General features: G+C 46.7%; 2 protein-coding genes across 2 annotated transcripts; both read left to right on the top strand.

Annotated features, from left to right (window-relative positions):
- Positions 1 to 4,271: 4,271 nt before the first annotated feature.
- Positions 4,272 to 8,459, top strand: LOC123182890 (serine/threonine-protein kinase STN7, chloroplastic). The gene is made up of 10 exons (XM_044595563.1): positions 4,272 to 4,692; positions 4,791 to 4,880; positions 5,245 to 5,364; positions 5,456 to 5,557; positions 6,119 to 6,287; positions 6,366 to 6,459; positions 6,534 to 6,627; positions 6,735 to 6,791; positions 7,412 to 7,825; positions 8,036 to 8,459. Exons 1-10 carry the CDS (start codon positions 4,312 to 4,314, stop codon positions 8,192 to 8,194), a joined length of 1,680 nt encoding a protein of 559 aa, XP_044451498.1. The 5' UTR covers positions 4,272 to 4,311; the 3' UTR covers positions 8,195 to 8,459.
- Positions 8,460 to 8,682: 223 nt separating this feature from the next.
- On the top strand, positions 8,683 to 12,252 carry LOC123182891 (LRR receptor-like serine/threonine-protein kinase FLS2). Its single transcript, XM_044595564.1, has 2 exons — positions 8,683 to 10,272; positions 10,511 to 12,252. The coding sequence occupies exons 1-2, from the start codon at positions 9,100 to 9,102 to the stop codon at positions 11,552 to 11,554; spliced, it is 2,217 nt and encodes a 738-aa protein (XP_044451499.1). The 5' UTR covers positions 8,683 to 9,099; the 3' UTR covers positions 11,555 to 12,252.
- The last annotated feature ends 1,212 nt before the right edge of the window (positions 12,253 to 13,464 follow it).

The following is a 13,464-nucleotide window of genomic DNA, read 5'->3' as shown; positions in this document are numbered from 1 at the left end:
GGGACCAAAGGCCCCCCTGCCTGGGCTGACAGCAGCGGCCACGTGGAGTACCTTCTGTCCCGGTTCATGTAAGAACCGGGACTAAAGGGTTAGGGCTTTAGTAACGACCCTTTAGTCCCGGTTCGAAAACCGGGACAAAAGACCCTTACCAACCGGGGTAAAAGCCCCTTTTTCTACTAGTGCCAGGTCAAAGTTGCTGCGGCAGCAGCATACTCGGTAGCTCCTTCTCTCGATGAAGGACCAGAAAGGGCGGGGTTCCGGAGGCCTGCATGCTGGCGCCTTCAATATATAGGCAGTCGGGTAGAGAGACGTGGAGCTGGACCCACGCCCAAGTCGGCAACAACCCATAATCCAATGTCTTGGATTCGTAGAGCGTTTGTTGATGACTCGTAATTAATTGTAAGTAGCGCATGAGAACCACTTCTCTTATCAAACTCCAATAGCATGTGAAAAAGAATCCCTTATAACAAGGTCTCAACTTTCCTCCACTAATATGGCGGGACTAAACTTCCCACCATGTCATGACACCTCACATGGGCCTTAGAGATTTTAAGAAATTAATTCATTTATGGGCCCAAGGCCCACCTATAATGCAAAAATAAAGTAAGTCACATGATTCCTCTTTTTTAGTTTGCACCATGCATACGAATGCAAATTCAAGTTTCTTGGGTGTTGTATCAGATATCCATCCTCATTATTAATTAATTGCGTAGTCTGAACTCACAACATCAGAAACTCATGTAACTCTGCTCATAACATGAGAAAATCATATATGTATTTGATTCTTTTTTCTCTAGTTCCTTGCTACTGAGTTAGTAGCTGGACCATTTTTTTACCATGAAATTAAACTTTATATCAGAGAGATCATGAGCACATCAAACCCCCTGCCTAGCTACCATCGTGATAGAAGGGCATACCTCAGGACAACTGGATCTCACCGTCTAGGTGAATTATGATGACACTGTGTTTGGTCTAAGGTCACGTTTAGGGCATACCTCTTGAGCAGAGTTGTAGCAATCATAGAGCGTTGGTCGCTTCTAAGTTTTGAGTCGTTGTACGTTATTGTTAATGCTGGGGATTTTGAGTAACTTAACAAATGTGTTACTGCCATAGTGAGTAACACAACAGCTTGTTGTGCATTTTCTTAACATGTTGTAGTTCTTTTGCATTATTCGATTGATCCCTTTATTAACCTGATGGCAATCTTCTTGTTACAAAATGCATGACAGAATCTGCAGTAGCACAGACACCATGCTGTATGACCAACATGGTTGCCCGTGCTGCTGGATGGTAATTTTTATGATGACACTATGTAATCCCGTCAGATTGCTGAGGGAGTCGATAAATTTGCACCCTAAAGGAACAGTGCCAGATTAGAGCATCTGACAACTGGTAACTAGAATCTTTGGATTTGGTAGTCAGTTCTTGTAATATGGGCAGTTAGGAATATCATACGCCGTTCTATCTTATGGCGGTTGGTTCTAAAAATTGCCCCACCAACCTGAATTATGTTGGTAAAACGTTTGCTTCTGATATGGGACAGAATTATGTTGCCCCACCAGCCTGAAAATGTGATTAGAAAAAGCCCAACAATGCTCATTTGTATGTATATAAAGGTTTCATTGTTCAGATGATTTGTCACATTTTGGTAGCTGCGTTACTTGCGTAGGCTGAACCTTGATGCTTTCTGCTGCTGTAGTCTGTAATGGGGCTGCTAGATAAGGTATTGTAACTGTCTCTAGCCCTAGGTCTTTGTGGTGCAGATCCCTTTTTTTTTAGAAATGGAGGAAGACCCCCGGCCTCTACATCTGGACGATGCATGCAGCCACTTTATTAATTATTCATAAAAGTCCTTATAAAGAGATATAACAGTAAGTCTGAAGCCACCGTCTAGGCAACATCTGTCGCTACTCCTATCCAGTTGATGAAGGGATGCTGATAGTTCGGGCCTAATACCACAGACCTCGCAGCCAGGTCTAACATCTAAGACCTGAGACCCCAACCTAGCCACTTGCCAGGTCTGGGGCACACACTGGTCCGACGTGCTCTCAGAGGCCGCCGCCGTCAACTACCACCAGAGGCGGAGTCAATGGGGGCGAGCGGGGGCCAGACCCCACCTATGGGCCGGCCACCCCCATGGATCTGTAGGGGGGATTAGTACTAATCTTCTATGTAATCTTTGCTTAGCTACCGTCGTCAGTCATTAGCGAAGGCATGGGCAAGGCACAGGCCTTCGTTTCAACGTTGTTGGTTGGCCCAAAGCCCAAAGCAGTATAGTCCAAATGACACTTGCCGTCCAGGCCTTCAGGGTGTCTGCTGTTTGTAAACGCATCAGCCAATGGATGGATAACCATCCACAACACACGTATTGACGCATTTTTCTCAAAAAAAGAAAAACGTATTGACGCATACAACCCTTGCTTTCCTGTTTCCACGCAATCGATCTGTTGTCGCTGCCGCCCACGACCACGCGATAGGGTTTGGTCAAGTGCTGCCGCTGATCTGTTCATGGCGATTGGAGAAAATGCGATTAGGTAGCAAATATCCTTTGATCTAATCATGTTTGCATTCCAGTTAATTGGTTGTCGGGGGCCGTCATTGCAGCTCCAGGGCATAGGCACACATAACCGATCAGATGCTCGACCCCTGACGTTTCGTCGAGCGTTGGTGATCAGGGATGACTACCATCAGTCGAGCTGCATCGACCTAGCAGTGGAGGGGACAAGATGGGGTGGATTTAATGCTCTAGGTATGTTTTCGAAAATCCTGATCGTTTTCTCCTAATGCAGTACTAATTGATCATGTTTGTTCAAGGATGTGTACGCATTGGTAGCTATCAACTCCACACCGGGTACAATTTAAGTGTTGACCCAACCAATTTAGATGCACTGCTACGGTTTAGTTACATGATGATTTTTCTCGTTCTTACATCTTAAACTTATATACGATAATATTATATTTCATTTCATAATTTGGGAGTATTTTGGTTACACCTTCTTCAATTAATATGGCACTTATATGGAATTGTTCACCATTACTAGCTATAGCTAAGAGATGCTCCTGCTGCATTTTTTGTATATTTGGTATAAAACTTTTAGTAGTCACAAGCACTGGAAAAAAATAGCGCGCTATAGCGTGTAGAGAATTGTCTTGCTAAATAAATTAGTGTACAATATCTCGCTATAGCAAGCTAATAGTATAATTTAAAGGGCGGCGCTATTTTATATGGCGTGCTATTTTTTTCCTTGGTCATAAGGCACAAAATATTTTTTGGCTTCACCTTCATCTCGTCCCCCCTATGGCTGAATCCTGGCTCCGCCCCTGACTACCACCGCTCCATCTTCAGAACTGTACTGATGCATCAACCTTGCTTGGTCTAGCTATCGTCGACGCCACCACGGCGCCCAACGACACCTCCTCCCTGCGCGCAAACAGCTGAGCACGTCGCGGTCGCCACTGATACACCTCAGCGCCATGCTGCAAAGTACCACCAGCCGACACAGCTTGAAGTCCTTGGAAGATATGTCGTGCGTAGCACCTGCCGACCAGGCATGACAAAGCGTAGCACCTGTCGGTCAGGCATGACAAAGCAGTTCGATAACGGGCACGCATGCGTCTTAATAACCATTCTAAAATTCTTTCATACAGCAGCAAGCAGCAGCAGTGGCGTGCAAAATTTACATCCCGATATTTTTGCCACGGCGCAAACTCGACCAGTAGTCCAGTAGTAGTCCGCCGTACCAAGTTTATCAACACCCGACGGCTAATCCTAGCCACTAGCTAAGCTGATGCTTCTCCCCTTCCCCATCTCTCCACAGCCACAATTATCTATCACCTCCATTTCTTTTCTGCATTTCACCATATAAATGAAATCTCAGCCTCAGTTAACCCCAAATTTCTAGACAGGGCAATTGCTCACTACACTTATGATTAATTTACGCATTAAACAAAAAAAAAGCATGTTGAAGTCACCAGCTCAGTTCTACTGTCGCAGACATGTGGGGCCAATGGCATGTGCCTTCGTGCTTGTGAAATTCAGCTCATATTTTGAGATTTTTCGAAGAAACGTATTCGCCAAAAAAAAAGTATTCGCGACTCGCGCGCGGTGGGAGCCCGCCATCCAGGCACTAGGATGGGCTGCATCGCCCGCAATGACAGGTGGGCCCTGAGCCACGTGCCCACACATCCGCTCCCACACGTTCGAATTTCTATCGCGACGATAATTGAAAAAACAAAACGGCGCACGAATAAGTAGCGTGGCCGCATTTTCGAACCACGGAAAAAGAAAAAAAATACAAGAAAAAAATAGCAATGGCCACCAGTAGCAGCCTCGGCCTCTCCACCTCCTTCCTCCCCGGCCACGACACCCGCCTCCGCCGGCGCCGCCGGGCGGCCCCCGCCGCGGCGTCGTTCCGGCCGGTGGTGGCGTCGGCGGGGCTCGGGGCCGAGGTGGGGCGGCAGCTGGTGGAGGCGGTGGGGGTGGGCCTGCCCTGCACCGTGATGGCCTGCGGCGACGTCATCTACCGCAGCACGCTGCCCCACAACGACGGCCTCACCATCACCGCCCCCGGGGTCGCGCTCGCCCTCGCCGCCGCCTCCTACCTCTGGGCCACCCCCGGCGTCGCCCCGGGCTTCTTCGACATGTTCGTCCTCGCCTTCGCCGAGCGCCTCTTCCGCCCCACCTTCCGCAAGGTCCCCCCTGAACACATACATAATCCTCCCCACGAGACTCGGCCCCTGTGCTCCTTGGATCTCGTGCTGATGGTGTTGGTTGTGTGATTGGGCCGCAGGACGACTTCGTGCCCGGGAAGAAGCTCGGGGAGGGCGCGTTCGGGGTCGTGTACAAGGCGTCGCTGGCCGACCCCAAAGCCGCGGAGAAGGTGAACACCAGTGTTTTGGGTGACTGCATGTGCATGTTTCGCTTCAATTTTGGTAGAATTTGGGCGAGCTGAAGCTGCTCATGAATGAAGTGGAAATGTGTCTGTGTGCACATGTGGACAAGCTCATTCAGTATTGATTCCCTGATTTGGTAATCCGTTGCATAGTTGTCATGAATGAAGGTTTTGGGTGGATGGCTAAAATGTCTAGAACCCTGTCAAAATTTTTGCAAAACAAGCTTCCATAGAGCAGTAAAGGGTAGTACAACATATTCAGGTCATGTGTCAGTTAGAGTGGACTCCAAACCAACCAGGCATACTAATACTATGATACTAATGCACACCACTTGTTTTGGCTATCTTCAAGCAAGGTGATGTGGTCGTGAAGAAGGCGACAGAGTATGGCGCAGTGGAGATTTGGATGAATGAGCGTGTCAGGAGGGCATGCGCTAGCAGCTGCGCGGATTTTCTTTACGGCTTTCGTGAGGTATATATACTCTCGATTCAGTGCTAAAGCTTGTTTTTCATCTGCTAGTATCTGGTTGGTTCCTAAACTCACAATGTGTATTATTTCCTAGAGCAAAACCAAAGGTAAGGGTGAGGAATACTGGCTTATTTGGCGCTATGAAGGCGAGGACACGCTTTCTGCTCTCATGCAAAGCAAGGAGTTCCCTTACAATGTAAGTGCATCAGACTTGAAGCATATGTTTTTTTAATCAGTCAAGGTGCTTGCTCGCATTGGGTTCAGTTGACCAATTCTTAGCTGTGGCATCCTATTCAGTTGTTGGAATAAACTGCAGAGTGTGACAACAGTTATATTTATCAGCTGGGCTGACTTGCTGGGCTGCACTAGAACCTTGCAATTAACTAACCAGTTCACCTAGGTGGTAAAATGGGCAGTTATATTTGGCTGGAACTGTGCTATCTTACTGACCTATAGTGGAGCTTTTGAGCTTATAGGGGTGATTAGCTCTAGGCCTCTAGTTTATGATGAAATACTTTGCTAGACAAGTAGATATAATGTTGGAACTGACAACTGCTGTTAGTGAGAACAGTCGGATAGGTTCCTTTGGTGAACGCGATCTTCTCATTGCGTGCAACCATTTCTTCTTCTCATATATTTGTAAGGGGAAAGATATTCATGTAATGAATTGTTAACTCGACAGTTCCGTAACAAACAAACAAACACTGTGTGCCTTGGTGCATTTTTTGTCAGTTAATATATGTTTGTGGCTGATCAGGTCGAGACTAAGATTCTCGGAAATGTTCAAGATTTGCCAAAGGGAATAGCGAGAGAGAATAAGATTGTCCAAACGGTGATGGGACAACTCTTGTTTGCTCTAGATGGACTTCATTCGACAGGGATTGTTCACAGGGACATAAAACCCCAAAATGTGATATTTTCAGAAGGTAATGACCAACATATTTGCTTGCAATTTCATACTAAAATCTTCTCTACTGACCTTTTCACCTTTTCTCCACTGGAAGAATCTCGTACCTTCAAAATTATTGATCTTGGAGCAGCAGCTGATTTACGAGTGGGCATCAACTATATTCCTAAGGAGTTCCTTTTGGATCCAAGGTAATTAAGCTACCTTCATTAGGAACTGTATTGTTTACTAGGGGTTTGCTTGAACCTTTACCCATGATTTGCAGGTATGCTGCTCCGGAGCAATATATCATGAGCACACAAACACCATCTGCTCCCTCTGCTCCAGTTGCAACTGCTTTATCTCCAGTCCTGTGGCAGGTATCCTTTAAAAGTTCGATTTCGTGACAGAACTATTTTTTCTCTCGCTCGGTTTCAGTTCCCATCAAGATAATTGCTTGAGCTGATGCAGATAATTTTCTTGACAGCTGAACCTTCCTGACAGATTTGACATATACAGCTTGGGCCTCATATACCTGCAGATGGTATGTCATCACAGTAACTGTATTTATGTGGTTGCTAGGTATATGCTGATTCTTTTGTTTTAGTAAACCCGGAGGAAGGTAGGGGTAGCCTTATACATCTAAAAGTTGTACCCTAGCTATCAAGGGGAAATTTTCCCAATTCATGTGGGAATAGACTCGTTTTTTAATTCCTGCATTCTAATGTAGGATCGTTTCCCCTTATTACTGCAAGAACTGAATTATGTCCTGTGAAACCCCGTTCGTTCCCCGGGTCCCAAGTTAGAGCACACTGCTATGGAAGTCCAAACTCTTATTGCACTAGAAGTTCTCTAACTGTCCTTACATGAAGCTTCTTATCCGTTGGATTGAATGCAATAATACTAATCTCCCTTGTACGCTATTGCTATCAATAGACTCTTGCGCTATGTTCTGTCTAGTCGAAACACGTTCCTATTTCTTCCTGCAAGTTTGTAGTGACTACTTTCTCTGGCATTGCATGAACACAAAAGGAAAGCTCATTGGCAAGATAGTACACTAACTTTTGTTTTCAAAACATAGCATGACTCCCATCTTAATTTTCAATAGTCAGAACTAGAACTCTTCTAGTTTATAATTACCCTAAACAAATCACTCTATTGCAGGCATTTCCAGCGTTGAGAACCGACAGCAGCCTGATACAATTCAACCGCCAACTGAAGAGATGCAACTACGACCTGGAAGCCTGGAGGAACTTGGTGGAACCACGAGCCACCCCAGACCTCCGCAGGGGCTTCGACATCCTGGACTTAGATGGTGGTATCGGATGGGAGCTCCTGACGTCGATGGTCCGGTACAAAGCGCGGCAAAGGACCAGCGCCAAGGCTGCGCTGGCGCATCCCTACTTCAACAGCGAAGGGCTCCTCGGCCTCTCAGTCATGCAGAACCTGAGGCTGCAGCTGTTCCGCGCGACCCAGAAGGACTACAGCGAGGCCGCGCGATGGATCATCGGCCTCATGGCAAAATCGGGAACGGAGGAGGGCGGTGGCTTCACGGAAGCACAGCTCCAAGAGCTCAGGGTATGTATGCACGCCGGCATGGCAGGATCATACTACTGGACCTGGAGTCAAAAAAGAAAGTTGATAAAAAACTTGAGTTGTTTGATAAGTTTTGCTGTCAATCATTTCATTTCGTTTTCAGAATGCTGGCCTGGTGTACAGTAGTGGGTGCATATGATGTTTTGGCAGGAGAACACTGACCGCTTGTGCCACTATTCTTTTCTTGTGCAGGAGATCAAGCCGAAGAAGGACAGCGCGCAGCGGAACGTGCTGGCGTCGATGCTGCGGGTGCAGAGGAAGATCGTGAGGACGATCAGCGAGAGCATGGACGAGCTTACGAGCCAGCGCAAGAGCATCTGGTGGAGCCGGTGGATCCCCAGGGAGGAGTAGGCAGGCTCAGCTCGATCGGTACATCGTCCAGTTCTTCTGTAAAAAAGGAAAAACGTCGCCCTGTTGTAGCTACGGCAATGGTATATCCTCCTACTTACTACTCTCTACCGCTGGTGAGTACAGATTTGTCCATGGGAAACACTGCGATAAATATGCGTATATATACCGGTACGAAGATAGATATGTACATATATGTTCCACGTGGAAGCAAAGGTATCGAGACCCCCTTATGAAGTTATGATCATAGGTAGATTCATGGCTGCTCTATTGTGCTTGCTTTGGTTAATTTGTGATGGCTTTGCGCCTTTGCTGATCTAGAGGTGCCTTCTTCCATGCTGTGCAAGATACTTTGACAGGTCACTTGTACCTTTGGTTCCTGCTACTATATCAGAGGCCATGGTCCGGTACCCAAGTTCTTGGTTATTCATTCTGGTCCATGTGACAAAGTGGCAAGTGCCAACTGCCGGTTGCCAACTACCGAACTCTTATCTTAGCTGCTAGTCACTCAATAGACAGGACTAGTTAAGGAAAACCTATAAAAATACTACTACGATCTTTAATCTTATCGGGAAAACCTATTGACTGGCCTCTGGGCTCTGGCTATGGAAATATCCGAGAAATGAGTGGAGATGCTGTGACGAGTTGCAACTTTCACGGTACCATAAAGGTCCAAGTGCAGTCGACGCACGGCTTTGACCATTGACGGTGACTTTGACCAACATGGCTCCACAAAAATGCACGCGTTCATCAATGGCTGCTCACAAATCACAAATCTGCAAACTCGTGCTCCATAGCTCCAGCAACAGGTGACTCCACCATGCGATACACCGGCGCCAAGCTGTTCCTGCTCGTAGTCACACCCATCGTCGTCCTTACCACCACCGCACTAGAACCCCAACACCCCCATGGAGGAGGCTGCATCCCCCATGAAAGAGCAGCCTTGCTCTCCTTCAAGCAAGGGATCACCAAAGACCCTAACAACGTCTTCGGCTCGTGGAAAGGCCAGGATTGCTGCCGGTGGAGAGGCGTCAGGTGCAGCAGCACCACCGGCCATGTCCGCAAGCTTCATCTTCGCAACGACGCGTACATCGGCATCAATGATGATGACAACATTCACAAGTACGGGTTATCCGGCGAGATCAGCTGTTCTTTGCTCTTCCTGGACCATTTGGAGCACTTGGACCTTAGCATACCAGTTGGAGACGCCGACTAATTGTTTTCCGGAATTCCTATGCTCCTTGAAGAGCTTGAGGTATCTGAATCTATCTGGAATATCTTTTCAAGGTGAATTACCCCCGCAGCTTGGAAACCTGTCGAGTTTGCAATATCTTGACATACTTGACACCAATTTCGGTTGTTGCCGAATGTACTCGAAAGATTTGTCGTGGTTAAGACAGTTATCTTCACTACGGTACCTCGGTATCCCCTCGGTGAATCTCTCCACTGTCGTTGACTGGGTTCGCCTGGTAAACATGATCCCTTCTTTGAGAGTCCTTGTTCTTCCTCATTGCTCACTTGCTAGTGCAGAGCAATCGCTCCTACACCTTAATTTTACAAAGCTTGAGGAGCTTGATCTCTCTAGTAACTCATTCCACCACCTGGTCGCATCGAGTTGGTTTTGGGGTGTGAAAAGCCTCAAGTACCTCCGGCTTAGCGCCAACCATTTATATGGTAAATTTCCTGATGGTTTGGGAAATATGACATCCTTAGAGGTACTTGATTTTTCATACAACTCGAATAAGGAGTTGACCGCACCAAACTTGGCAAGCTTATGCAACTTAGAAGTGCTAGACCTTGGTGGCAATTCCTTGCATGGGGACATACATGTGGTGATGGAGAAGCTACCACGGTGTGCTTGGAACAATTTACAGTATCTGGGTTTGAGTGATAACCACATGACAGGAAACTTGCCAAATTGGATAGGGAATCTGACCAGTTTGGGAAGTTTGGACCTCTCAAGCAACCGTCTCAGTGGGCATGTATCGTCTGAAATTGGAGCATTGAGTAATTTGACTGATTTGGATCTCAGCAACAATTCCTTTAATGGTGTAATTACAGAGAAGCACTTTGAAGGTCTGGTAAGCTTAAAGACGATTGACATGTCCTATAATAGGTTAAACATCTTGGTGGGCTCTAACTGGCTTCCTCCTTTCCAACTAGAAAGAGCAATGTTTGCATTTTGCCAAATGGGCCCTGCATTCCCTTCATGGCTTCAATCACAAGTAGATATCGAGTCACTTGATATTTCAAGTGCGGGTATAAAGGATAGGCTTCCTGACTGGATATGGGCATTTCCACAATAAAATAAATGGCAAGTTGCCTGAGAATATGGAAGCTATGCCATGGGGAATACTGTGGCTCAACTCAAACGAGCTTAGAGGTCCAATACCACCATTGCCAGCAGACCTTGATATACTGGACATCTCCATGAACTCCTTTTCAGGACCACTGCCATCGAATTTTGGTTCACGAGATATAGAAACATTGATTATGTTCTCCAATAACATTACTGGCAGCTTCCCAACATCTATGTGTCAATTGCAGAGTTTGGTCGACTTGGATTTGTCAAACAATGCTTTGGAAGGAGAAATTCCTCAATGTTTTCAGGCCAATACAATGAAGTATCTATTATTAAGTAATAATAGTCTATCCGGAGAATTCCCAATGTTTATTCAAAACTGCACCGAATTAGTCATCTTGGATCTAGCACGAAACGTGTTCTCTGGAAGCTTGCCTACATGGGTAGGTGACTTGGCAAATTTGGAGTTTATTCTACTGAGCCACAATATGTATTCTGGTAATATTCCCAGCAGCATCACAAGACTCAAGCGCCTGCAATTGTTGGATCTGGCAAGCAACAATCTATCTGGTGCCATACCTCAGTATCTCGCAAACTTAACATCCATGACCCTGAAGGGCTTAGCGCCATCATCTGATCCAGTCAATATTGACCCATTTGAGCATGGTATCTATGACCTCCCTTTGGCAAGTCAATTTGGAGAAATTATGCCAGTGAACATCAAAGGACAGGAACTGAAATATGGCCATGGGATTAGGATGATGGTGAGCGTTGATCTCTCATGCAACCGGTTTACAGGTAGAATCCCGGAAGATGTCTCTTCTCTTGATGCTCTGATAAATCTAAATTTATCAATGAACGAGCTGAGCGGAGACGTTCCTGGCAAGATTGGTGCCATGCAGTCCCTGGAATCACTCGATCTGACAAGCAACAAGCTTTCTGGTGAAATCCCGTCCAGTCTATCAAACTTAACATACCTGATATACCTGAACCTGTCCTATAACAGATTATCAGGAAGAATACCATCAGGCCACCAACTCGACACACTCAATGTGGACTAACCCATCCGCTATGTACATCGGCAACAGTGACCTCTGTGGTCCCCCACTCGAAAAGAAATGCCAAAGAAATGATACATCAACGAAAGGTGATCTTGGAACAAGTAGTGAGTCAGGTGAGCTAAATTATTACTGGTTTGGTTTTATCGTGGGCTTGATAGTGGGCCTGTGGGCGGTGTTTTGTGCCATGTTGTTCAAGCGGGCATGGATGGTCGCTTATTTGCGCCTCCTCGACAAGACGTATAACAGAATCTATGTGTTCGCGGTTTGCAATTGGGCGAGACTGTTTGTGCGTGCAACTGGGAATTAATCAAGCTCTCATCTTGGTAATTATGCTGCCTTGGGGAGTAGATTGAGAAGTGAGGGCTGCAAACAAATCCATGATGCGAAGAGAAAAATAGGGGGGTGAACGAAGGAACTTTATACCAGGTGGCAGGTGGTGTACACGTTTTTAACCACTTTATTTATCGACACATGCATAACCTTATGCTATCCTATGTAATATGTAATGTAACACTCCTTCCGTTCCTAAATATTTGTCTTTCTAGTGATTTCAACAAGTGACTACATACGAATGTATATAGACATATTTTAGAATGTAGATTCACTCATTTTGTTTCGTATGTACTAGTCACTTGTTGAAATGTTTAGAAAGACAAATATTTAGAAACGAAGGGAATAATAGTGTATTGGAATTTGGTTACTCCAGTGTGTTTGGTTTATGTACGATAGCCTGTTGATCTGGGGTGTCTTCTTCCATGTTGTGCGAGGCTCCATGACAGGTCATGCATGCATGAATGCATGCCCTTGGTGCTATCTATCATTGGCGAATGGCAATGGCGTCGCCAGCCTTATGGGCGCAGTCATGTTGGAGCATCTCCGACCATGTGTCGGTTGTGACTGGTGATTGTCTGACTCATGAGTGATGAAGCCATGAGTGAAGCCTGTGGACCAATTTGGCCCTTCTATTTTCTTGCATTTGCCTGGGCGTCCTCCACGGTACATTACTCCAGTTCTTGGTCATCCGTGACAAACACAAACCGCCGACTCGCTCCTTCCAACCGCCACTCGCCAACTACTGGCCACTCTAAACTGCGGCCGCAGCTGGACTCCTACTGATCTAGCCGGCCGGGGAAGGAGTCTTGTCTACTGCGTAGAAGATCCGGTGGAGTGCCAAGTGAAAGCCCACAACGAAAGCGTGCAGCGTGGAAAGCGAAAGCCCCGGCCGCATCGGATGCACGCATGGCCACGGGACAAGAGCACACGGGGCCTCTCCGTGCTGTCGGGACGCGCCGTTCCTTTTGCTTCCACGGGCGAGGCTAGCTGGACATGGTCCACGCCTCCACGCCACGTCAGTGCACGCAATGCAAGTTGGGTTAGTTCATTCGGGTTATGGTAGGCAAACAAATCATTGTGGAGCAACAATGGTGGCCAAACAGGGGACGGGCAACAACCGCGAGCTCATTCATGATAGTAGTATACACGGTTTGCTTTGAAGGCCTGGATATCATATGCTAACGTCCGAGCGTAAGCAATGATTAAGCAAACACGTTCGCCGACAGCCGTCCTCCGGCTTGGCTCGCGTCCGAGTGATTGATTGATTGATTGATGATCATTGCGCAGCAAAGCATGGCGGCCAATAATTTGGCCTGCGTACGTTCGTCTTTCCTCCTGCTGTGAAATGCTCCCTGTCCCAAAAATAAGTGTCGCTGATTCGAACGTCGTACTAAATCAGCGACACTAGCAGTGCAATTTTGTGTTCAGGGCTAGTAGAAAGTGTTTGGTATCTTGTTTCTTTTTCTGATGAAAATGGGTTGAGTGTTTTTTTTTATCGCTTGGGATAGCACGGGTCCAGCGGCCTTGTGTGGACGCCGGTGTCGGTTTCGCCTTGCCAACGGACCAAAGGGAACCAT

This window comes from Triticum aestivum, chromosome 1D (assembly GCF_018294505.1).
Source record: "Triticum aestivum cultivar Chinese Spring chromosome 1D, IWGSC CS RefSeq v2.1, whole genome shotgun sequence".
In the NCBI taxonomy this organism is placed as follows: Eukaryota; Viridiplantae; Streptophyta; class Magnoliopsida; order Poales; family Poaceae; genus Triticum; species Triticum aestivum.
This window is presented reverse-complemented; position numbering and strand designations above follow the sequence as displayed.